This window comes from Pseudopipra pipra, chromosome 15, assembly GCF_036250125.1.
Source record: "Pseudopipra pipra isolate bDixPip1 chromosome 15, bDixPip1.hap1, whole genome shotgun sequence".
In the NCBI taxonomy this organism is placed as follows: Eukaryota; Metazoa; Chordata; class Aves; order Passeriformes; family Pipridae; genus Pseudopipra; species Pseudopipra pipra.
Window position 1 is genome coordinate 12,859,031 of NC_087563.1, and position 24,653 is coordinate 12,883,683.

The 24,653-nt window shown below is 44.9% G+C and overlaps 1 protein-coding gene across 1 annotated transcript in view; it reads right to left on the reverse strand.

The window, feature by feature from the left end:
* The window catches only part of GALNT10 (polypeptide N-acetylgalactosaminyltransferase 10), an 81,952-nt gene extending 66,466 nt beyond the window's left edge, over positions 1-15,486 (reverse strand). Inside the window, exon 1 of the mRNA XM_064671978.1 lies at positions 15,186-15,486. Coding sequence (XP_064528048.1) covers positions 15,186-15,356 — 171 coding nt within the window. The 5' untranslated portion in view covers positions 15,357-15,486. The remainder of the gene's footprint in view (positions 1-15,185) is intronic.
* Between the last annotated feature and the right edge of the window lie 9,167 nt (positions 15,487-24,653).

Sequence of the window (24,653 nt, forward strand, 5' to 3'; positions counted from 1 at the left end):
CTCAGACAGCACCTTCTCACCCATGAGCAAGGAGCAGACAACATTAAGTCAAGTCCAGATGGCCAAAGGGTCTTTGTCTGGATACAAACGAACTTTCCTTTACTCTTTAGAGAAGGCTTAGGTCTTGAAATGCCTTATCAACTACGTGCAGTTCCCAAGAGATTACTTTGAGGAGATTATATCCTGCTGGGGTGCTATTTTGTAACTTCTTTCAACTATAACCTTTCCAAAGCACAGCCGTTCTCCTTCTAGCAATAGAATTGATCATAGAAATAGATGGAGCAGCAAAAGCTACATCACAGACATCTTTCTCTTTCTGAAAGCTGCCCATCCAACCAATGCCACTGTTTCTAGATGCCTTACACTGCAAGATACCAAAACACCTCAACATTTACAGTTTGTTATATGCACACAAAAGTGTTCACATGACAATTTCTCTTCAACCCAAAGCTGTAGACCAGGAGAGAAACCAGAGCTATTTTGATACGTGAAAGCAAGAGAGGACACAACATCACCTCCAAGAGTATTGCTTTAGTGCAACCACCTCCTGCATCGGCTGCACATTAACCTGCTGCTCCAGAACAGTTTCCACTTTGGAGCTGGGTGGGAGCCTTAGAAGCACATACTCAATCCCACGGACCTGAAGCATCCACCTTTCTGACTCCATAACAAAAACCTAAGGCCACTCAGGCAATTCTATTAACACAGCTTAATAACTATGTCAAGCACTGTGTCAGATGCAAGGGATGCCAGTTGTTGGGTACTACAAACCTACCAGCCTTACTAGAGTTAGTGCCAAGTGTTTTGCCCAATGCAGCCCACTCTGCCTGCTGAGTTTGGGATTAGGATGCTGCCTGAGGAGAGGATGAAGAAATGGACATTTCCAAATCCTTTTGGAAAGCTGTTCTGCAGCACTGTTTGATGCTTCCACCATTCTGGCTGCAGATCACAGGAATCTCTTCCACACTCACTATAGATTGCCCAAGCCATTCTGCAGACTAGTAAGAAGGAAATTTTCATAACATAAGCCAAAGGCATGATTACTCTGAACCACAAAAAACACCTAAAACTTAAGGAGCTTCAAGGTACCAGGTGATATCTTTGCAACTGCTGCCTCTCCTTCCACGCTTTTTCAAGTATTTCTTAAGATTAAGATCTTTTGGAGGAGATTCATTGTTACACAAAGAGTTCAGCCCCATTAGGTACTAAGCAGAATTGCTAAAGTCAACATTAAATGCATAAGCCCAGACATGCAATCAAAATCTTGGATTACATTTCATTAAATTTTAAGAGTACTCCGTAACCAATCAGCTTTCAGAGTGTTCTCTGGCAAACAACCTCCTCTTCTGAGGAGCCGCTGAGAGTTTTTAGAGGCTTTAGAAGCTTTTCACCCTCTGATTCAAATAAGATCCAGGTGCATGAACTGATCTCCTCTTTATTTAATTCCTGACCCTCCTTGCTGGCTGGACAAAGCACAGATTTGCACATACACTGAATGGTGATGTTGTTACACGTTGCTCTTGTTTAGGAAGCCAGAACAGAGTCCTAACTGCATAATCCAGCAGCTCTGAGCACATGTTCAAGCTCATTCATGTTAACCTGACAAAGCTTATAAACAGGATGTAAGGAAATTTCCTTTAGTGTTCTTTTCCCCCTCCAGAACAGAGATCACTGGAGCTGATGAACAAGTCCACCTTAGTGCATCACAACACTTCACGAGCAAGAGCATCAGCTTTCAACACCCTTCCATCAGAAGAGAAGGAAAGAACATCACACCTCACTGCTGGTCTTCCAGTCAGAGCCATTGCCTTTCCACAAACAGCAGCCTTTCAAAGAGCCACTTCTACACATATTTCTTCTAAAAAAGCCAGACTGTATCTGCAGATACAGCCAAACCCCTTGTGAATCCATTACAAATGGATCCAACTTCCATGAGCTTGAAAGCATTTTGCTGAAGACATCCTGTTATTGTGAAGCTGTGACTCCCAAGTGAGGTAACCTTGTGCTCCTCTTAAATGTTTAGACCTTTAACAGTTGTAAAGGAAACAAAAAGATTGACTATAATCAAGGTTTCAAAGTCAGATCCTTTCACAGCTCTGACAACTAAGGAGGAGAAAACTGGATCCAGAAATCTCATGCCTGAGCCATCAGATTCAAGTATGAAGCAATTACAGAACTGAGACACCACACATCAGACTGAAAACATCCAAGGTGTTTAAGCACTAGATTCAGTCACCAGTGAAAATCCAGCTGTCCCTTTCAGAAATCCATGCAGTACTTACGATACAGTACAAAATCAAATTATTGCACTGCTGAGAAGCTCCTTATTTTGGTACAAGTACCAGAAAACAAAACAAATTTTTAAGGCATTTTTTACAGAGCAACTTTAGGGATGGAAAGTAAATATAATACTTTCTGATGTTGTTACTTTATGGGAAGCAGTCTGCCTTTGGTTGTTTTACTTTCTCCTTGCAGATTCCTGACTAAGCCTCCTGTGTGCTATAGAAATACAAATCAAACCTCATGAACCCATCATTTTTTCATGAAGGGCCCAAAGAACTGAATTCTGTTTTTCTAATTATCTCAAGAGTTACTCAAAAGTAAGAACTTTGCAGGGTAGCAAAAAACAGAGCTAAAATAGATTTAAAACCTCTTAAATGTGAGGGGAAATTCTACACAAATAAATAGTATAAGGCAGGTAAGTCATAGGTATAATGAACTCGAGACAATTATTTTATAACTTCGATTTAATTGGATATAACTTGGCTTCTTGCATTATATTTCAAAATATTAATAGCCAAATGTCTACTTTGCAAAAAGTAGCAGTCTAATTTTGATACTGGCTGGGTAATTCTATGCAGCAGTCTAATGCATCCTTTTTCTAGTTTTCAGAGATTTTCTAACCTCTTGTGACTTCCCTTAATCCAAGTTGTATTGAGCTGCGTTGACAAAAAGATTTCAGAGAGGAAAACCAGCAGTTTTCATAAACAAATACTGGCAACGTTCAAATACAGGCATCAATTGTGACAAAGGGAACAGGGCATTTTAATTTTGCTCCCATTTATACAGTGGGGCCTGTGTCCATGAGTAAAGTGTGTGGGCACCTTCAGGATCACATTCAAAACAAATGGGAACAACAGGCTTTTGACCTGATTTCTCCTGGTCTTGGTTATGTGCCTTATGTGTAACGTGGCCTCTGTATTGCACATGAATCACTCATACCTGTTTGCACACTTTCATGCCTGAGCTGTTCCTCTCAAACACAGAGCAGGGAGGCAAATAACACACTTCTCTGTTATTTTCCATGGTTAAAGCAGGAGGCAAAGTCAACTGAGGGTTGCATCTACTGCACTGCAGCCCTTGAGCAAAAGCCATCAATGATCCCTGAGGAAGAGCAGCAGGGCACCATCCTCCTCCTCTCCCCTTCACCTCAGGCTTCAAATGCAAGTACCCACAGTCCCATGTGGCTCGTGCAGAACTCGGGGCTGAGAGCTGTGCTCTGACCTCAGTGTCCTTCACAAGAGGTTCTTGATGCCAAGGATGGCTGCTGGGCTTCTGGGGGGAGAAGGAAGTGGCAAGAGCTATCCAGAAGAAAAATGTGAGCACACACCCCAGGGGCTTGACTGGCAAGAACTCTGGACCCACGATGTCAAGTCTGGAGCAAATCAGCTGATTCCTGAGGATCCTCCTCTGCCTCAGCCCTTAAATCCACTTAGGCTCAAATTTACAAAAAGTTGGGTACCAATGTCTCTCATTTCCTGGGGTTTTCTAGTTCACCCTGAGCACACAAATACCTACATTATATAAACAGTCACAGATTCAAAGGGACAATAATTTTCTAAATGAAGAAGAAATTAAGGGAAAACATACAGAGAAAAGCACCAGTTGTTCCCTCGGTTAAACCTTTACTGATTTGGAAGACAGCACATCAGCTACATACAGATAACCCTAAAAATAACTATTTTCCATTCCTACCCTAAAACTGATCCATAAACCACTACATTTCTCATGTTCTGTCCATTCAGCTTTTTCCTCACACAACCATATTTCTTCCACTTCATCCTGCAGCACTGGTCCCACTAATCACTGACATATGCTCCAGCACAGAGCATTTCCTCTGGCATGCTTTAAAAAGAAGCACTGTCACCAGAGCAATATAAGTGCTGGCAAATATGGTCTGTCAGGTTTTGTTTTCAAGGACTATAAAAATAGACTTCACTGCATTAGGCTGGAAAACTCATACCCTCCAGAAATAATTTTTAAAACAAGTTTTCACATGACTTGTTATTGTTTTCAAATATCCAGAGAGAAAAATCTGTACTTTTCTATTTAATTTCACATTTTTTGGGTTCAGCCAATATTTGAGTTCTTTTATATGACTGACAATTCCCAGCTAATTTATCAGCAATGCCAGTGCTCTCTGCTCACGTACATCAATTCCCAGATTCTCAGATGCAGTTCTACCATGAGCAGCCTCTTACTATAAAAATATCAGCACTTGAAAAACCACAAGACATCACTTGTTTCCAGAGCTTAGGCCTTTCACTCATGATGACCAGTATTAGTTTATGCTGTTAACAGCTTCGTCCAAAATGCATGAAAAAGGATCTTGGCACAGATAGAGGTTCGAGACGTTTTCCTGTTACTTTGTAATTGCTTTGTCAAGGACTCTTTTTTCTGTAATCAGCAGGCCCAAGTTCCTATTTGCAGGAAATATGATGAATGAAAACTTGTTATCTTTTATACACAGATACCCTGCAGCAAACAAAATCAAGGACAACACAAGTAGGACCTTCACACACTGCAGATAAGACTTTCCCAATCTTCCACATCCCCATTAGTAGAGCCCATAACCCACGTTTGAAGATCAGAAACAATCTGGGGCAGAAGGGGTAAAGAACCACATTTCCAAAAATCAGCAGCAACAGCAGCAAATTGGCAACAATGACTATCTGAATAGTTCTCTGGTCTTCGTGCATACAACCAGATACACTTCAGCCAGTTTCTGCACCAAAATCCCAGGTCTTCCAATACTTTGCAGATATTTTTGCAGTTTGCTTCCATGCCCTCAGTATCAAGCAAACAAAATAATGTTGAGAAGTATCATTCCAAACACTTTAATTGTACCAATATGACTTCTTTACTGCTGTGAACAAGACCTGTGAGCAGATGCTGGTTTTCTGAAGGGAGATTTCTCTTTCCAGGCTAAATTAGTACCTTGAAACAGTTTCCAAAACGGCCACACACACATAAAAAATAGGCAGCATGCAGCAGCAAAACATCAACAGGAGTTTCAGATATTTCTAACACAGTAAACCACGGCCTGAGAATCAAAGGAAAGTGGCAGTCCAGAGTGTATCTGGTGGATCAGCAAAACCAACATAAGCAGGAGTGGGGAAAAAAAAAAAGAGTTACCCCTTATTACTTGGCTATCACACACGAAACACTGGCAACAGGCCACCTGGAAGATAAATGAGAAGACAGGAGATAATCACAGGGTTCACTTCTTTTTGAGATCCTGAATAAGCCTGTTACATAGTGGCTAACATGAAGTGACAGTCAGGCTAAATTTAAGTGACCTTCTGTAATGTTACAGAAAATAACTTACATGCCTAACAGAAGCCCTTTACAACATCATTATGTCTGTATTTATCTAGTTTTAGGGGTTCTGATTTTCTTTAGTGAGGGAATATATTTTGCTTGTACTCATCTGAGCTGCAAGTACAGTCTCTAAAGAGAGCCACTTCCAAGGAAGCAGAGTTAAGATTAAAGTCAGTCTGAGCAGAAATGAAGGAGCTGCTCACTCTTTTAAAAATAATAAAAAACCTCCAAAAATAAAAAAAAATAAAATAAAAAAAAAAATCTTATGGGATGCCAGTCCTGGTTACGTGGTTATTTTTATATCATACCCTAGATCAAAGTCAACTAAGACTCTTATTTTTCAAAAGAACATCACACTCTAAGTCATCTTTGAAAACTTTGCTCTAAACATTAAGAACACTCAAACTCTGTTTCACCTGTTTTATTTATTAAGAAACAGCTCATGCTTACTAGTCCCTGTGAATATTTCTTCTTTGGACTTCATCTGAAGGCTGAGAAATGTTAGGGAAGCTCAAGAAAGAGAAAAACTATCTCTTTGCCACCATGGAGAAAAACTATCTCCCTAGTGTTATGAACTAGCTAAAAGTAACCTCCCAAAAGGATCTGAACACAAGTAAAGGTAACTTATACAAAGACAAGCTTATGTGATCTTCCACTGGAAAAAAACAAGACTGGCTACCAGAGATTTTAAATGTTAAATCTTCTGAATAATCATAAGCAAAGATGGAGAACAAGATGACTTTCCTTTGAAAAGTCACCTTAGCTTGCACACATAACTGCAAGCAAAGGATTTCAGGCTTTAGAGATCAAGCAGAGCAGAACTTTTCATAGCAACCTAATCTTGTAAAAATCGTTGTTCAAGAGGGCAAAAGCAAAGCAGCTCTGCATGGAGGAGGAACAGCTGACAGCGCATCCAGATCTGGTAAAGCCCCAAAACATCACGAGACTTTGACTAACAAAGAAAAAATGCCCATCTAATCAGTTTTTTTGGAATGGGAGAGTATACAAACAAGAAAGAACATTTCATGCATCCAGAAAGTTCTTGCAGGAGGCAGACTGATTTACTGTTATTCTGTGAATAAGATTCTGTGAATCTTTTATTTTTATGATCAAATAGCTCTCCAGCAGGAAGACAGTTCATTTATAGGCATCCTAAATAAAGACACTAGTTCAAATATTTGTTTGAAATTTAACCCCTTTGCTGGTCATTATTTCAGTAAATAGCGCAGTTTCTGTGTATTTTAAAAAGTATTCTGAAATGCCTTTGGGAAGTTTCACTTCAGCAGTTGCCTTGTGATCTGCAACCACACAGAACAGGACAAGGTCTGTCTTTGAAAGCTACATCAGGGAAACATGTCAGGTCACTCACTGCTACATCAGCTACACGTGACAAACACATGAGAAATACACATTAGTGTTGAGGGATAAGGCTTTGAAGAGAAATTAGTTATCTCCCTGCAGAAGCAATGCTCAGCTTAGCAGGGAAGGATGCCAGAATTCACTGTCTTGAGAGAGTTTTTAGAAGTTGCTTTCTCCTACTTCTGCTAATTGCAAAAAGTATTAAAGTTGAAAAATTAATAAGAAGTCACAACTGGAAGACAGTCAACTTACTTGGTGACATTAAGAGTGACTTTCTCCACCAGACTGGGCAGCACTACACAGTCAAGCCCTCGCTGCCTTCAACCTCCTTCCCTTCCTTTGCTTTCTACTTCTGGCCAAGGGAAGAACCATAATATCCACAGGAGTGACATGAATTTGCTTAAAACAGGGTTTCCATTTTAAACTCTCAGGTTTTCTGAATGTACTCATGAGGGACACTACTCACAGTAGCTGGCAGCCTGCATTTCCAAGAAAATGACAGGCAGACTGCATAAAACCTTTTTATTCTTGTGAGCTACAGATGATAGGCCATTAATGGTCATCAGCCTTAGAAAGATAACTTACCAAAGCAGGAAGGTATGAAGAAGTATCAGAGGAAACTCCATGAGAGGGATAGTGGAGATTTTAGTTGTAATAAAATCAACAACTTTTCTAATGAAGCAAGTTTCTTCCTTGGATATTGGCAAGACCAGAGCACCACTTATACTCCACTGTAACTGTGGTTAAAAAGCCTTAATTATAGATATATGCTCTAGAGAGCTCTCTTATAACCTGGAGCTAAGATTAGAGAAAATGAAGGAACTGTAAAAGGGCAGAGAAGAGAGCTAATTATTTAGAAAGAAAAGCAAATTTAAGGACCAAGAAATGGTAGACCTCCCCTCTTTGAAGCTGCAATTTAAAGCTTTATCAAGTTTATGAACAATAAGGAGATATGTCAAGTGACCCATTTCTTATATTTTAGGGGGTGCACAGGACTTTGGATGCAGATCTACCAGCAGATCTCAGACACAGCAGAAGTTACTCTTCTATCCAGGCATTTGAAAAGGAGGGCTGTCTGGCAACTCATTGTGCTATGTATTGATTTACTGATCTGTAGCTTTCTCCAATCGTTTGCCAGACCCTCTAAATCTAACATAAGAGGCACAGTCTGACAAGTCAGCCATAATTTGATATCCAGTACTACTTATATTCTTAAAAAAGCTGTGTAGATAAACACTCCATTCCTTGTTACCTATCCATCATCTAGCCAGGGTAACACAAATGCAGGAAACACCACCATGAGTGTGGGTTACACTGATAGAAAAGATATCATTGCCCCTGACAGGTCAGGCTTCATGTCGAATAAAGAAGGACCAGTAGCACTTATTTGCTCCCTGCATTGTAAGAAGTCACGACAACAGGCCAACAGACTTAAACAAATAACAGAGAATATGGAAGTTTTTTCACTGCCAACAAGACAAAAGGCAGTCCGAAAGCAGAATATAAAAAATCAAAATTAGAAAGTGGGGGGCTATTATCCCTGGATTTGGAAATTAGGCATCACACTGTTACATTCTTGAAAGTGACTCAGGCATCAGGACTTATTCGGGAATCTGTGAAACCTGATAAACAGATTCACACATAGGTTCACACTATCCCTTAACTGCTAAAAATCTCCACCAACAGCTATTGGTTTTGCACACGATCTGGGACCTGAAGGCAAGTCAGAATGTCTTTTTATAGCAGAGGAATCCCAGGCCAAGCTGTATCCAGAAGGAATATGTGAGTGGCCAAATTGCACTAAGACTGACTGAAATCATTCTGTCCAGACATGATAGCTCAGGTTAAGACTAAGTGCAAATGTAGGGTAGAGAGACTATTCCCGATTTGATTCCAGAATAGGAAGAGATAGATACAAAATTAACAGAAAGTAACTATTCAGCTTTAACCCAATCTACCTCAGTCTGACTAAAGTAAATGAATGGCTATTCAAATAATCATTAATATCTGCTTGCCACCGCAGTATATCCCATCAGAACAGCCAGCTTTTGATCCATTCAGCCATGGAAAAATTTCTTTCCAGTTTTCTAGAAAAGGTGATCCAGAAGAAAACGTACACACAGACTCAGGCCACTTGACCTGAGTGGACCTATTACTATTAAAAGATTTCATTTGCACAAAGTGACTGCAGCCACCTCTCTCCCAGCGTGTTCGAAGGATTGTGCATTATTCATGCTACTGTTGAACAAAAGCATCGCTAACTCGGGTTACTCTGCAGAGTTAACAGGATGGAAACATGAAGCATGACGGACACTAGAGAAAGAGAGTGTCCTCTGATGGCAAATATCACAGCAGCTTTGTTTACAGGAGCATTTACACTGCACTGAAGTACCACGAAGCAGCACAGCACACTCCAGTTGAGGTGTACTCCATAAAAGCCTACCAGCAACAGCTCCACTAAAATCCACAGGATAACAAGCTTGCAGGTTGAAACACCTGCTTTCATAGGCAATCAAAACAAATTCCTGCAGCATATTTTTTTTTTCTAGTGATATTTCAAGCACACAGTGGAATCCCTCCTACCAACTCCTAATGCACTCCACCAGCTCTGTACTTCCCAGGCAGAGGCTGAAGGCTGCCTGCCTGTGTCACCTGGTACAGGAAAAGGTTGCACAGAAACAGAAACAGGAGCAGAGAGCAGCCTGCTTTAACACCTGGATACAATTTCCTCAGTGTTTGAGTTAGACAGGATCTGTTCTTACCCAGTGTAAGTGAGGTTACAGTTGGCTCCACAAAGGAGCAAATACAGAGCTATAGGAAGGTAAACTGCAGTTCTTCGTCTTTTTGTAGTGATGCCTGTAACTGTACTCAAACAGGGAGGAGAAGATGACACTACATAACTAAAAGTCTGGTTGATAGCATTTTTCTGCCTAATTTCACCAACACTCATCAGGGTGGTTATAAACTTCCTGTTAGTTTTGCAGTCCTCTTAGTCAAATACATGGCAGTTATCTGGCAGGAAATTTACAACTCTAGGTGCTCTTAAATCTTGCTGTCTCTCACAATTTGATTCATATTCATACAGGAAAAACACACAGCTCTGGAGATCACCACATGATTTTCACTAGCGACCTAAAGTGTAGTTCAGGTACCAGGAGCCAAAAAGTTTTGCTGCAGAAACCTTCCTTCTATGAAGAGAGGTCACCATTGTAGTAATTAAGAATTGTATGTAGAGCATGTTTGGTGAAACAGAACCACTCTTCCAACAACAGGACCTGCTCCACAATAAGGAACACCAAGTATAATAAACCTTTTATTTTCACACAGCATAGGAGACATACAATAGAGCCTGTTCATTCAGGCCTGTGCTGCCATTACAGAAGATTACCACACTGAGACCTTGAGTGAAGGCCACTGAAAGCTCCAGTTTCTTAATAAACACTTTTTCCAAATTTTACTTTGCACTTTACAGCTGTGAGATGGTTTAGACACTTCACATTCACTTCAGCTCACTTCGCCAATCAAGAGTACAGGCCATACTTCTCTAGCTCAGGACACCCTGCTTGTTTCACAAGTGCACTGAAGTGATCAACTGAAGACTAGCCCATGCTGGGAATCAGTCACTCTTAAATTAAAACAGGCTTGTTCAGCTCTAGCACTTGCACTTCAGTCCTTAGATGCCGATTGTTTTACACCATACTTAGAAAATAAGCTTTTCAAAGTTTTCCTTTACATGAGCTCATGAGTGACTGGCAAACACAACTGCCAACGTGGCAATCTCCAAGAGGTCTGTGAGGAGCCAGGCCCCAGACAGGAGCAGCAGGAAGGTCCAGGACATGACCAGTCTAATTGACAAAGGAATCTGCCTATGATGTACAGAGAGCTGGTAGTTCTATTTACCTCTGGCTGGCAGAGAACAGAAAGGTTTTCCTCTCACTTTTCCCTTCTCCTCCCTCCACAGCCTTGGCAGCACAGAATCTGTTGTTTAACAGACATCCTCTTCCTTATCAGCTTTTGCCAACAACAACATAACAGCTGACAAACCTTGACAACTTCACAGCTGCCCCCGGGGTCAGAACAGCAAAGTCCATCATCTTCCTCTGCTGAGGAGGCCACAAGCAGCAGCATCACTCCCCACTCAGCTCATCACTAGGACTACATTTTCATCAATAGTAGCTGGAAACTTTAAGCTCAATTGCACTAAAGCCAAAGTTTATGACCCCAAACTCTCCAAAAGCAGCATTCTCACAAACCCTTTTTCAATCACAGGTTTGCAGTTGGGTTTCTCATTCCCAAGGAAGCAGCAGGCAGGAGCACCCCACTTCACTCCAGCCTGCTGGCAGCAGAGGGCACCACACAATCACCGATGTGATTTATACACTTCCATCATGCTCCTGAGTTAATTTATAGAGCACAAATTACTGCTACAACAAGCTACAGGGCGACTCCATAAAGCATTCATCATATCAGATAAAAACGCTCTGCCACGAAAGGCAGCTAATTTGCTACAGCGCTTTCAGCCAGCAATTCAAAGAAAAATGTTCAAGCTTAGTATCTCTCTGAGTTCAAATGCCACATTCCCAGAAAAGCAGGTATCACATAGAGTGAGGATCTCCAGCCTGACCACAGAGGTGCAGAGCAGTATCTCTGCACAGCATCAGAAGTCATGTAAATACTTGCATTAGCCCAAACATCAACCACCAGCCCACAACCCAACTCATCCGTTGTTTCCATACTGCAACACTACACACACATCAATTAAACATTTTAGCCGAGGATGCTCAGCAGTCTCTGAGGCAGACAGCAGAGATCCAAGAGACAAAAGGAATAGCTGCATCTCTTTTGCTGCTTCTTCCTACCCCCACACCTACAGATCATATGTTTTTACTTATTGAATACTTGTTAAAAAAAGAAAAAGATGAAACGACAAAAAAGTCAATCTGCATTCCATGAGCACACTGATACACTCATAGTGGTGAGCAAACAGTGCAGTCATGAAGTCTAAGGAGCTTCTAAGCTGTCAGCAAAACACTTCAGTACCACGTTACCACCATCCACATCTAAAGCCAAACCTGTTACAAGCGCCATGAAAGAAGGACTTTCCAGATCATCTCATTTGCTCGGTGACTGTACATAGTGACAGAGGCCACTTCTGAGCCCACAGCTGTACTGAGGATTCACTCAATGCATCAGCTTTTCTAAAGAGATCTGCAGGACGACCAAGACCTTTGTGCCTTAAGGCCATCCCTTCTCTGTAGAGCAAAAAGGGCCCCACAGAGCTGCAAAAGAACAAACCCGAAGGTAGAAGGAAAGAGCACAGACCTCACCCTCCTTATTAAAGCAATACACTATTTTCAACCACCATAATGTTTCCCCTGAACATGTAAATACAGAAGCAATTAGCTGCCTAGGCACTTCCACAGAAACCATTTAGAATAATCTTCCCTAGAATATATTTACATGGTTTCTGATTGCTTAATTTTCTGACATGTTTGTTACAGGCACTAGAAATATTAAATAAAGCAAAATCATCTATAGTGATATATTACTATTCTGAAGGTAGCATGCAGCACAGATAGACAACAAAAACTCCTAGCTGGTTTCGAACTTCAGAATTTTAGCATCACAACTCACTATTCTATTAATTGCTTTATAGCTTTAAATCAGCTGTTTCTTAAAACCTTTTCCCCCCTTTGCTGTTACTCTGAAAGATAAAACCACTGACTGAAACAGCAGACACCATTTAAAGAGAAAGAATGAGCCTGGACAGAGATTTCATTGAGAAGCTCAGTTCTGCAGTACATAGGAAATGTCCTCAATTCAAAGATTAGGCTTCACAAAAAGGCAAATTAAAGCCAGAAACAGAAGAAAATCTTTTCTGACTGCTATGAATATAATTTTTTATTATTATTGCCTCCTCTCATCTGCAGTTTTTTTTATTAAGAAGTCAGCTCTTCTGAATGGCTACAGGAACAGGCAGACAAACAGCATATTCATTTACAAGCTGGAAGTTGATTAGTAAGTGCAAAACCCATGAATGCTTGTCAGGACCAAGAAAGAGAGGCTGGAATCATTGAATGTGAGGATGCCCAAAAAACTCTCTGCAGTCAGCTGGCAGATACCTCTATGACAACAGTAAAACAAACCCACACAACTAAACAAAAAAACAAAATCACATTTAGTTTGTTTTTATTCTGCTTCATTTGAAATTATTTTTACCAAGACAGCCCGTTGTCCTTTAGGGTATGTTTTCCCTTGCTCAATGTAACTAGAGATATCATTTCAGGGCCAAATCCTTCAAAAAAACAGGCACACGAAACAAGTATATCTTCACTCGCAGACCCCCTGGAGCTCATAACTCCACGTTAATTAGACTGGAAGATGAAGCCCTCAGCCTAAAACCCAGTAACTCTGATTTACACAAGTGCAGAGAGGTTTTATTGCAAATTTTCCTGCTGTACAGACATTTCCTGCCCAGCTCAACACACCATCGAAACAAAAGCAGATCTCAATTCACTGACAGCTGCCACACTTTAAAGAGACATAGAAAAATGGAGTCGACATTGTGTACAACATGGGCAGCACAGGATGTCTAAATACCGAGAACACTGCACAGACACGGGAATCAGCAGGGAGGCACTGCCTGGCTTACAGCTACCCATAGCCCACAGCACAAGGACAATTTTGGAAGACCAAAAATATTAAAAGTCAGCTTGTCACTTTGAAGCCTCCTAAGAATAATTACCAACTTGCTCCTCATTACCTCTGGAGGACACACGATTTTACAAAGGTCTTTCGTTTTGCCAGAACATCACGCCACATGAAGCCATGGAGCAGGACCACAGGGCTTGATTTTTACCAGTCAGGCAAAATAGATTCCCTGCATCCCATGGAAATACAAGCATAAAGCAGTAACATCAGGAACACCAGGCATTAAATGACCACTGTGTATGTCAAAGGGACTTCTGTGCAGGTCTGAGGACTCACTACAGGTTTATGTTTTATGGCAGGCAACAGCTGAACCCTTTCCCCACCAGCATGGGACATTACAAAGCTATGAGCATGGTTACATCCAGACTTGCACTAAATGCTTGAATTTGAAAAAGCATTCCTCGTGGGGAAAAAAGAGCTCAGTCCCATTTTGACTACAGCTCTTAGAGAGCATTCTCTCCCCCATAGCAGAAATTGTCACAGCAGGTTTCTCCACCTTTACGGTGCAGTTATAGCAGCAAGTCTCCAAGGAGGGAAAGATTTAGACAACTAAGAGTTTTAAGTGGTTTTGAACAAGCAAAGCCTTGGAGAGTGACAGCTGAACTGATAGTTACCCACTGACAATTCAAGCTTTTAAGTCCCAATCATTCTTAATGATACAAAGCCAAACCCAGAAGGGGACAAAGCAATTACAGAGCCAAAAGTAACTGCAGCTAAATGGAGCTTCCAAACGTCTAATTTGGGTGATCCAGCCTTCCTGACTCACACACTGTGCAGAAGGGTTTGGCTGTGAAATTTACTACTACACCAGTGGGACAAGAAAAGAATGCAGTCGTATGTTACAACATCCTCAGGCCACGTATACAGCAGGCATCCTCTGCCTCTAAGGAAGAGTTATCCGCTTCTCTTTTCCCAAAGGAGAATCACTCTACGGACATAATCTTCAAGCTCCACCTGGTACTTTCTGCTAGCCCTCGCCCTAAGCTCTGCTGTAACAGGTGATGTTTGCTCCCCACACCTTTCCAAGGCAGGTGAAGAGACGTGGCAGCGAGGCACACCCTTGGAAGGTGGAATTGCTGTCCTTTCCTATGCAAGGATGGAAGAAGCTCCCCTTTCTTACTCCTTGGCGCAAGAAGCAAAGACCTTGCATTACCGAGCTCCCTTACCGAGCTCAGCCAAAAAAAAAAAAAAAAAAAAGGCAAGCAGAGCCTCCCGTCCCCGCAAGAAAGTACTTGCGCTCCCCGTCCAACCCAAGCACAGGATGGAGAAAACAGCTCAGGATACACAAAACAGCTCCTTCCTAGGGAACACAGCAACCCACCACCGCTCCCCTCCCTCGCCCCCTCCTCTTTGGGGGCGGCCGTCGCTCCTCACCCCCCATCCCTGCAAGATGACAGGGAGGGACGCGCCCAGCCCCGCGCACCCCCCGAGCGATGGAGCCCCCCCGGACCCGCACCCAGCGGCTCCCCCCGCACAGCCGGGGCCGCTCCAACCGCCCCATCGCCGCCACTCACCGGCGCCTCGCCCGCCGCTGCCCCCGCGGCGGCCGCCCCGTCCCCGCCGGCCGCGCCGCCCTCCAGCTGCCGCTCGCGGTACAGGGACCACAGCCCCACGTTGGGCAAGAACACCAGGGCGGCCAGCGCCAGCCCCACCGCCTGCAGCAGCCGCTTCTGCTTCCGCCGCATCGGGGCGGCCGCCGGGAGCGGGGCGAGGAGCGGGACGGGGCTGGGGATGGGGAGGAGGGAGCGGTGCCGCCGCCCCCGCCGCGCTCCCGGAGCGCAACTTTCGCCCGCGCTCGGCGGCGGCGCCGGGCGGCAACTCCGGCACTTCCGCTCCGCGCGCGGGGGGCGGGGCCTCGTGGGCACCGCCCCCTTCAGGCCCCGCCCACCGCCGGGCAGGCCCCGCCCTCGTCCCCCGCTAATGACCTTCCACTAATGACCCCCCGTTAATGACCCCCCGCTAATGACTCTCCCTTAATGGCTCCCTGAGGAAGTCGCTCCGAGGGTGCCGCGGCTCGGCGGGTGCCTGGGTGGGCGCCGCTGGAGCGCGATCCGAAGCCGCCGTCGGTGGGGGAGTCGCGGTGGGAAATTGGCTTAAAAGCCCTTAAAAAGGGGTTAAACGGGGCCCCGGGGCTTGGGGGGGGAGGGTAGAGAAGCTCGAAGGGCGCTCGCCAGGGGGGTGCCTGTGTTTCCTAAAGGGCTGCGAGTGCCCCCAGAGAGGTACACGTGCTCCCCAAAGGGCTCGAGGTGCTCCCCAAAGGCTGTGAGTGCTCCCCAAGGGGGTCCAGGTGCTCCCCAAAGGGCTGCAGCTCGCCCCACGGTCACACAGCAACTGGGGGACAAGGCTCTTGCCCCCAGAACTCCAAGGATGGAGATGCCGTTGGCCCATCCCCGGCAATACCGACAGGCGGGATCGCTCCAATCAATCCCTATCCCATTAAAAAGGGATGCTCTTAATTCAGTTACCAATTAAGTCGTTTCTTCTATACCATAAACTAGATAATTTATAGGCACAGAATAGTGTTTTACTGGGGGGTGTTTTTGGTTTTCTGGGGGTTTGTTGCTTTTTCGGATTTTATTTTTTGCTTTTTAAAAAAAAAAAAAAAAAAGAAAGCAATGGCAGCACAGTTTTCCTGAAAACGGAGTGTGGATTCGTTCCTTAATGAAGAGCAGCAGCCCCGGTGCTCAGGAAGATGCTCTGCCAGCAGAACAGCCGCGGCTCGGCAGTGTCAATAGCAAAACTGTGACAATCCGGTGTCCTACTGGGCACTGGTAAAATAATATTAGTTCTCTTCCAATGCAAACCCCCTCAGGGAAGTGTCTTATATCCTAGAGCAACAACAAAAAGTCTACGTAAACCATTACGCACCCCAGCATTTGCAGCTCTTGCCACCCTCACCCCACACCAGCAAGTAGATTTTAAACTTAAATAAACTTCCTTAACCCGCTAGATGGCATCTTCCAGCAGATTTCAGTGCCTGCTGAGAGAGCCAAATTATAAAGGAAAGCATTTAATTTAGAGAGCAGGTTACAGTTCCTAAGTCTAACTACATGTTAAGGCAGCTTGTACTTTCGTTTTAATTATCGATGAGAATTTGTGGCCAGCTGATTTCTTTACTAGAAATGTTAATGCATCCATTGTTTCTCCGTGGGTGGAGAAGATACCAATCCATGAAATCCCTTTGCTCCTGCCCTTAGAGCAAAGCATATTCCCTTTATCATCACTGAATCACCTCCGGCAGTGCAGAGACTTTGGCTGCTCTTGAATAATGCATAGCCACTAAAATTGTACAACAATAAAGCTACATATACGTTACCTGATACTGTGAGAATCCAGGCTGGAAAGCTACAATACCTCTGATTTAATACTGCAGTGTCAGTGTACTGCCATATGGACCCTTATAATAACATCCACATCCCCTTGCCTCTGCAAGAGCTCTTTGAAAAGTGGTTGTGAAATAGCAGGCGGTTTCGTAGGGATGCACACAGGCTTAGAGGCTGCCCTTGGCAGAACATCCTCATTTATATAAAGAAATGACAGCCACAAAGTTTGAGAGTTAATTAAAACAAAGCCACTAGCTGGCTTGACATATGTTTAAATTTAGGATTGTGAGCCTGCTTGCTAAATTAAATGTTTGCCTCATAAATTGACTTCAGCAGAGTTGCACCAGTTTTAACTGGGAACAGATTATGGCTGATGCTGCAGGTAGATCAGTATTTTGTATATGTGAGATCGTCCCAAACAATCAAACCCTGTGAAGAGCCTCTTAGGAACTGAATCTGGCTGCTCCTCAGTGATCACTTTGGAAATGGCTGTTCCAGGTCTTTCCTTTCTGCTTTAAGAGGGAGCGAATCCTGTTGGGCTTACCAATTAAAATCATTTATACTCCATGCAGCTGCCTCAGTCCCAAATAAATAGATATTTCTTCTAGTAAAGGTAGAACATGCTTCCCTCTCCTCTTTCTCCTGAGGTGTTTTGGTGGAGGCAGAGCTCTGATTTTGGCCTGTTGGATGCAATGCCTTGGGGATTAATCGGGTACATGAAAAATAAACATGGATTTACATTTCTGAGAAAGAAGAAAGCCTGTGGCTCTTAAGCCTCTAACGGGAAAGGGAAATGGTGTACCTTCCCCAGGCATCTCTTCAAAACAAATATAGGATAAATTAATAGTAGCTCAATCCCCACTTGGAAGCTCTCTTTCCTAGTGAGCTGGGCTGCCTGGTTTGCAGCGTGTGTTGAGATGCTACAAGGCAGAGTGCAGCAAAAGTGGGTAACGGCATCATGAAAATTAAAAGCCTTGATGAAGGACGAGGAGCAGGGGTGACCAGAGGGACTTGGTCAGCAGATGCTGGGAAAGGGCAGGAGAGCATTGAAAAATGCTAATGGGAGTGAATGTGACAGGAGTTCCTGGGATAAAGCCCGCAGATGGCATGACAGCATGGAGACGAGATGGCACAGACTTAGGGAATCAGTGCTCTCCTGCCTTCTGGTCTCCTCCAACTGCAGCTCCTCAGGGCAAAGGCTGACTCATGTGAAGGGCTGGATTCTGACCTTGGGACTGCTGCAGGGTGGCTAATGGAAAGCAGGCGATCCTTCACATACCTGCAAGTGAGCTGGATGGTTATGGGATCCCCTCTCTCCTGATAAGTGGTCATAAGAGAGAGTAGAGCTGGTTTTCCATAACCTGTGCCAGCCTAACAACATAGGTTAGGGGGAGAAAACACTGCCAGAGGCTTGGCATATCTGCAAGGGGGCAATGGGGATCAAAATACCAGATGCTGCAGACACATGTTGCCATTATGGGGGATGGAGCGTGGAGGTCTCTGTGTTTGCGCTGTGTTTGGTGTGAGATGGCTGCACCCGCAGGGAAAGTAGGCTCCTCCACTTTGGGTGGGTTTTTTGATAGATGTTTGTATGCTGCTGCTGTTTTCTCTTCTCTGCAAATCTCATTTTTAACCAGGAGGAGAAAAGGAAAAACAATCTTTAAAAAATGAATGAACCTCAGCCGTGGCTGTGTCACAACATGGCTTTTGTTTCCACAGCATTTCTTTATCCTTCTGTGTTTATTAGTGGAAGTTCAGCTAAAATCTCATGTGAACAGAATTCATTTGTTGGGTTTTTCCCCCCCCTTTTTTGTTTCCCGATGCCCAGGAACCCACTCACCTGTGAGCGGGAGCACAGCCCTCCTCTGCTGCTCAGTGTGGGGATGCCTGTCAGCACAGCCCCCCACAGTGATCCTGCTGGACTCACCCAAAACCTGGAGCTGCTTCCAGCCGGCACTCAAGATGCTGAGAAACAACATAAATGCTTGAGTAGCTCACAGAATTGAGATGATTACAGGCTTTTAAAAAGAAATTGCAACATTGTCACTGCAGGAGGGCATCCAACCCTCTCACCAGGCTTCCCAGGAACGGAGAGACGAACATCCAAGAAACCTTGTCCCATGGTTGGGAAGCAAGGTAGGAATTTATCTGTGACATGACTGCATCGAGGGTTTATCTGCATAGGACAGACCTATGCACAGATTTAGCAGAAAAATAAATAAAATAAAAATGGTGATCCACCTGAGCAAGAAAATCCCCAATGTCAACAGGGAAATCTGCCTGCATTTACTTTGGACAAACAGAGCCCAGCAGTGCAGGGCAGGAGGAGGTGGCTGAAGCTGGATGCTGGTGGAGGAGACTCAGGGTCTTGCTTGGAAGGCAGTGCCATTGCCAGTGGTCACTCCTCCAGCCTGGTGCAAAGCAGAAGGAGATACTGGGTCCATCTGCAGCCTGGAGAGGTGCAAAAGCAACAAAGCTTTTGAGTTTCCCAGAGTGTAAGATTTTTAACTCCACTGGCCTTAAATCAGGTAATTTCACTGATTGGCTGTGTCAGGGGAAATTGCTGATATCTAAGTTGAAGCACAGTCCTGGAGGATGAGGCAGTGATGGCTTGCTGGGAGGATAAATACTGGAGCAGAAAATGAAGCAAGGAGGGATGTGAGCCTTGCACATTCCACAGTGCAAACAGATGCATCAATGTATCCGGAGATTTGCTTTGCACGGGAATATGCTTTTCCTCAGCAGTAACATGAATCCATTGCCTACCTCTTGGCCAGGCTTCCCAACCATCAGGAACTTGAGTGGCTGAAGAGAAAAAGTTCTTACTGCACTGTGCAGGGTATGAATGGTCCCAGCTCTCCCTTCTGGACTTCGGTGGTCACTGAAGACTCCAATTCTCCAGGCAAAGCCTTGCACAAAGCCATATCAGGCTGCTTTAGTTCTAGCACTGTTTTTCCAAAGCGGCCCTGACAGTTTGTGCATAATTATCAGTGGGGCTCAGTTCAGGGATGAGGAGACAAAGGGTCTATTCCCGGCTGTCTACTCAAGTAACCTTATTTTAAAGGAAAAATGAAAACCACAACTGTTGTTGCAGTCTTTCTGGCTGGTATAGGCAATGAGCCTTGTCTGCTCCCTCTGCTCTGAATTCAGAGCTGCTGCAATGAATCGGATTGATTCCAAGTCCGGTGGAGCCAGGCAGGCAGACTGCAGTCAAGATGTCCCCAAAACTCCCTGGCTTCCTGGCTTCTCTGAGCACACCGTGAATTTTGAGGCCAACGCTTTCCATGCTTCTCGAGGGATTTGGAAGCTCACGCTCTAATAATTAAGGCAGATTTGAACATCTTCGCCCTCAGCGCCACTTTTCTGACTGTTTCCCGTAGCATCCGTTAGTGCTTGGAACAGGTACCAACCCTTAAAATGTGCTCACCACGGGCTTGCATGGTTTTAATAAGGAGGATTTTAAAGGGATCCTCCAATGCATATATGAGAGCTGATTTCAAGGGAATTTTGCAGCTTTCCTGTGAACAGGATTAGTTTGTGCATCACTGAGCTGAACCTGGAGGACAGGTCTGCTCTTCTTCCAGCTTGCTGGATGCACTCCAGGATGAGAGGAACATCACTGGGGTTTGAGGTATTCTTTAGGGTGGGTCTGCAGTGGATCAACAACACTTAAATGCTCAAACTCTCCTTTAACAGGTTGTTTGCTAAGTGTGATAAACTCTGATTACACCATTAAAAAATAACCGTGTGGAAAGGGGGAGTCAGGATAAAGATGCGTAACCTAGCACTAAAAAATACAGAAAGGGAAAAATAAAACTGGTTAGAAGAAAATTTAGGTGAAATGACTAAAAACATAAGTGATACGGATAATATCATCTGATTTGCTACATTCAACCCGACCAAGGGGAGAGGAACAAGGGCTATAAAACCTAAATAGAGGAGAATCAAATTCAGAACAGATGTCAAGGAGTGCCTTCCCAAGTGGAGAATCAAAAAAGCAGGGAATGATCTGCCAGGCAAGGCTGGAGTAGACACACTGGGCCTTTCTCAGGTGAGATGTGACCCTGGAGCACAAGCCTGGGGCTGGTTTAGTGGTGGACTTGGCAGTGCTGGGTTAACAGTTGGACTCAATGATCTTAAAGGTCTTTTCCAACTTAAAGAGTTCTGTGATTCTGAGCACAGAGTCAGATGTGCCAAGTGGCCTCTGCGAGATCTTGCTCTGCCTTCTGCATCCGACATAAAATCAGCTTCAGGATTTTTCATACTGAAGAAAAAATGACTGCCATCAGGAAGGGGAGCCTGGGCAGCCCTTCTCATGGGAGCCTCCTGCTTCTTCATTCCCTGGATTGAAAGCATGACCTGTTCAGCCTTGGAGGGGGCCTGACATACCCAGCAGGTGCTCTTGGCCATCATCCATGGGGTGCCCACACTGGGGAGAAGGTGGCTTTGCTGACACCCAAATAATGAGCCAGTGTAGGGGATGTGGGGTCAGGGCTTCTCTCCACATGAATTCTGCCCCCTCCCCATGAATCCTGCTGGAGCTTGTCTTGCAGACACTGGTTTCTGCCACTGCTGGTGGAGCATTTCACAGCTGGAGTGGCTGTTAGCAGGTGTCTCAAGTGCCCAACTGGAGGGCATGGCACTGAGCCTGCCCTTGCTGAGCTGCTTTTCCAGCGGGGGGAAGGCTCTCCTTTCTTAAAATAGGTCCTCTCCAAGGGCTCTTGTGTTCAAGAGCCAGAAGGAAACCAGGTCTTTTGTCCCTTATGTTCTGTCTCTAAAAAGAAAGGCAGAAAAAGCAGTGTTTGGGAAGCAGAGAAGCAACACTGGTGTGATGTGGGATGGGATGAGAGGATGATACTGGGAGGGCAGGTGACCACTGGAGTCACAGTCCTGATCCATGGTGATGCACTGAGATTGACAAGAGCTCTGTGCCACCAGGATCTCGCTGCTCCGGCCCCTGGGATGAGTTGTTCTGGGTCAGGTCCTTTCTGTCTCAAAAACACTGTCCTCCACAGCTTTAAGGAGCCTCACTCCTCCAGGCTGCCCTGTGGCTGTAGGTAGCCACCAGCCAAGGATGGAGTTGCTCAGCTGCTCAGTGTATATTACCAATTTTTTATCTTTTAGAGCTGAACTCATATCATCAGATTTGGATACCTCATGTTTTCTTTCTCATGTCTCCAGGGCTGTCTTATTCTTTCTATTACCTCGGAGTCTGCTAAAGCTTCTGGCCTCTAAGACACACAGAGACATTGTGTAAGGAGTTGTATGGCTCCCCTCTCATCAGCTAAACTTTGTAGTTCAACTGAAATCCCATTATCCTTTAATATCCAGAAGTACACAGAGAGTATCTGGAGGTCAATGAAGAGGCAACTGTCTCCCTGGAAGGCCCTGTCCCAACAGGCATTTCTAACAGGCAGACACTCCTTTGGAGGTGTTTTCCCTTTTTTTGACTATAGAAGACGCTACGGTGACTCACTTGGGCCAGAGGTTTGCACTTGGAGACATGCAGTTCAACATGCTGAGTGCTGCCTTTCTCCAAGGTCCCAAATGTCCTTCCTTCTCCTCCCCCTGTAGTCTGCAGTCCACCCCTCCCACCCTCCTCCTCCCTCCCCTTCTGCCCAGTGAGGCAGCCAGTCATGAGTCTCCTGGGGCAGAGAAGAACAACCTTAAGTGGCTGAGTGCGTGAGAGGCAGTGATGAATCTGCAGACCATCAGGAAAACTCACTGTGACAAGCTCTCAGTGCTCCCTCTGCTCCTCCTGCAGGGAGGAGGACATGGAGGCACCAGCACTGGGCTGAGGTGGGGATAGGACAGGAGAAGGGGTAATGCTACCTTCGGAGGAAGCCTGGAAAGCAAAACTCTGCATGTCCCATGCCCTTGTTGCTTAAAAGGTGAGTCTGCAGGGCCAACATGAGACACCAGAGACATCCCAGGCTGTGGTTGTCGCATCCCATTGCTGTCACTATTGGTGAGGATTGCTAATTCAGCAGCCTTATGGTTAAGACTTTTGAGCAAAGTCCTGTGCAGAGGTTTCTGCCTTATTCCCAGGGGATACAGCAGGATGAAAGATAACTGAAAGCTTCTTTGAGCGTGATAATAACCATCATCTTGCAGTGCATAGCACTGTAAGACAAAGCACTTCCCATGGGATTCTCCCAGATTCTTCCTCCTGGGAAACACACCAAAAAGTTCCAGAGGAGTCAGGAAAATTCATCCCCTCAGGAAGATCTGAGGCTGAACTCTGTCCATATCACAAAGAGGATGCAAAGGGGAAATAATAGCCAGAGCTGTGATGACCACACAGTTGTGTTGGTCCAGGGTCAGAAGGGTGGTATCGGGGGTCCCCCTATTACCAAGGTAGAGACAAAAGGGGGGGTTATGGTCTGCTGTGCTTCAGCACAGCCAGATGCAATTCTGGTGTTTGCTTGCTTCATTTGTTGGAAACTGGGGAAAAAAAGTCAGTTCTGGGACTCTTGGATTTCAGCCTAGACCTGACTCGTGGCTTTGCCCAAGAAAGCAAGGAAGGGAGGAACCAGGTGACCCAGAGTTGAGAGAGCAACATCTCACTTTGCTGCTGGTCTATCTGAGAAGGGAGAAGGGAAGGAGAACACACAGCAAATGTGTCCAGCACCAGAGAAGAGATGCTGTCGTCTGGGAAATTACATTTCCCTGCTTCTTGCACAGGGATTGCAAAAGCATGGACTATCCTATGAGGACTGTTTCTCCAGCCACCATCATGTACAGCTCCCCCTTCCTTCCCTAAAATAAATAAATACAGACCAAGGAAGAGCAACACAACTGCAAATCTTGCTAGAAAGCTGTGTCAGAGCCACAGAGAGTCTCATAACTGTGTCTAATAGCGTATGCAATAAGCCTAATGAATCTCCATTACCAACCCATGTGCATGTCCTGGCTGTGTACATTGTCCTCTGGCACCCTGAAGGCAGCCAACAAATCATCAAATTAGGACAATCCTAGATTGGTTGGTGATGGGTGTGCCAGCTCCTGGCACAGTGGCTGTCAGGGCCACTCCCCACATCATCCCTCTTCCTGTAGGATCCCATCCCTCCCTGGGCTGGGACAGGACCAATCCCAGATGTGGTCATTGGGGACCATGTTGGAAAGGCTCTCTGCTTTCCTGGAAGTGCTGACTGGCAGAGTAACTAACAGCAGTGATGGACAGCAGTGGAGAATAATGCTGGAAATGAGTCGGAGAGACGGGAGACACAAGGGAGGGAGCGGCCACCCTGGGGGACTGCGCGTGGGGTGTGCATCTCTGCCAACACATCAGATCTTGAAAGAAAAATAGTGACCACAGAGATGGTTGGAAATGCTTCAACAGAACATTTTTTTCTTCCCTTGGAGATTGCCAATTTGTTAAATCCCAATTGTTTCACGCAAGCAGATTTCAAGGACGCTGTGACAAACCTCAGGCAGGTGATGGGCCCCAGCTCTCCCCTCAGCTCTGAAGCTGGCAGACCTCAGACCTCACATAAGGGCTCAATCCTGTGGCTGTTCCCGTGGAAAAGGAGGAGACAGCACAGAAAATGTGACACTTTTGAAGTTGCAAAACCCACCACTGTTTTTGAGAGCTGAGTACAAAGCCGGGGAGGCATTCTAGGTGTCACACTGCTGGTGTGTTCAAGATGTGCTGATGCG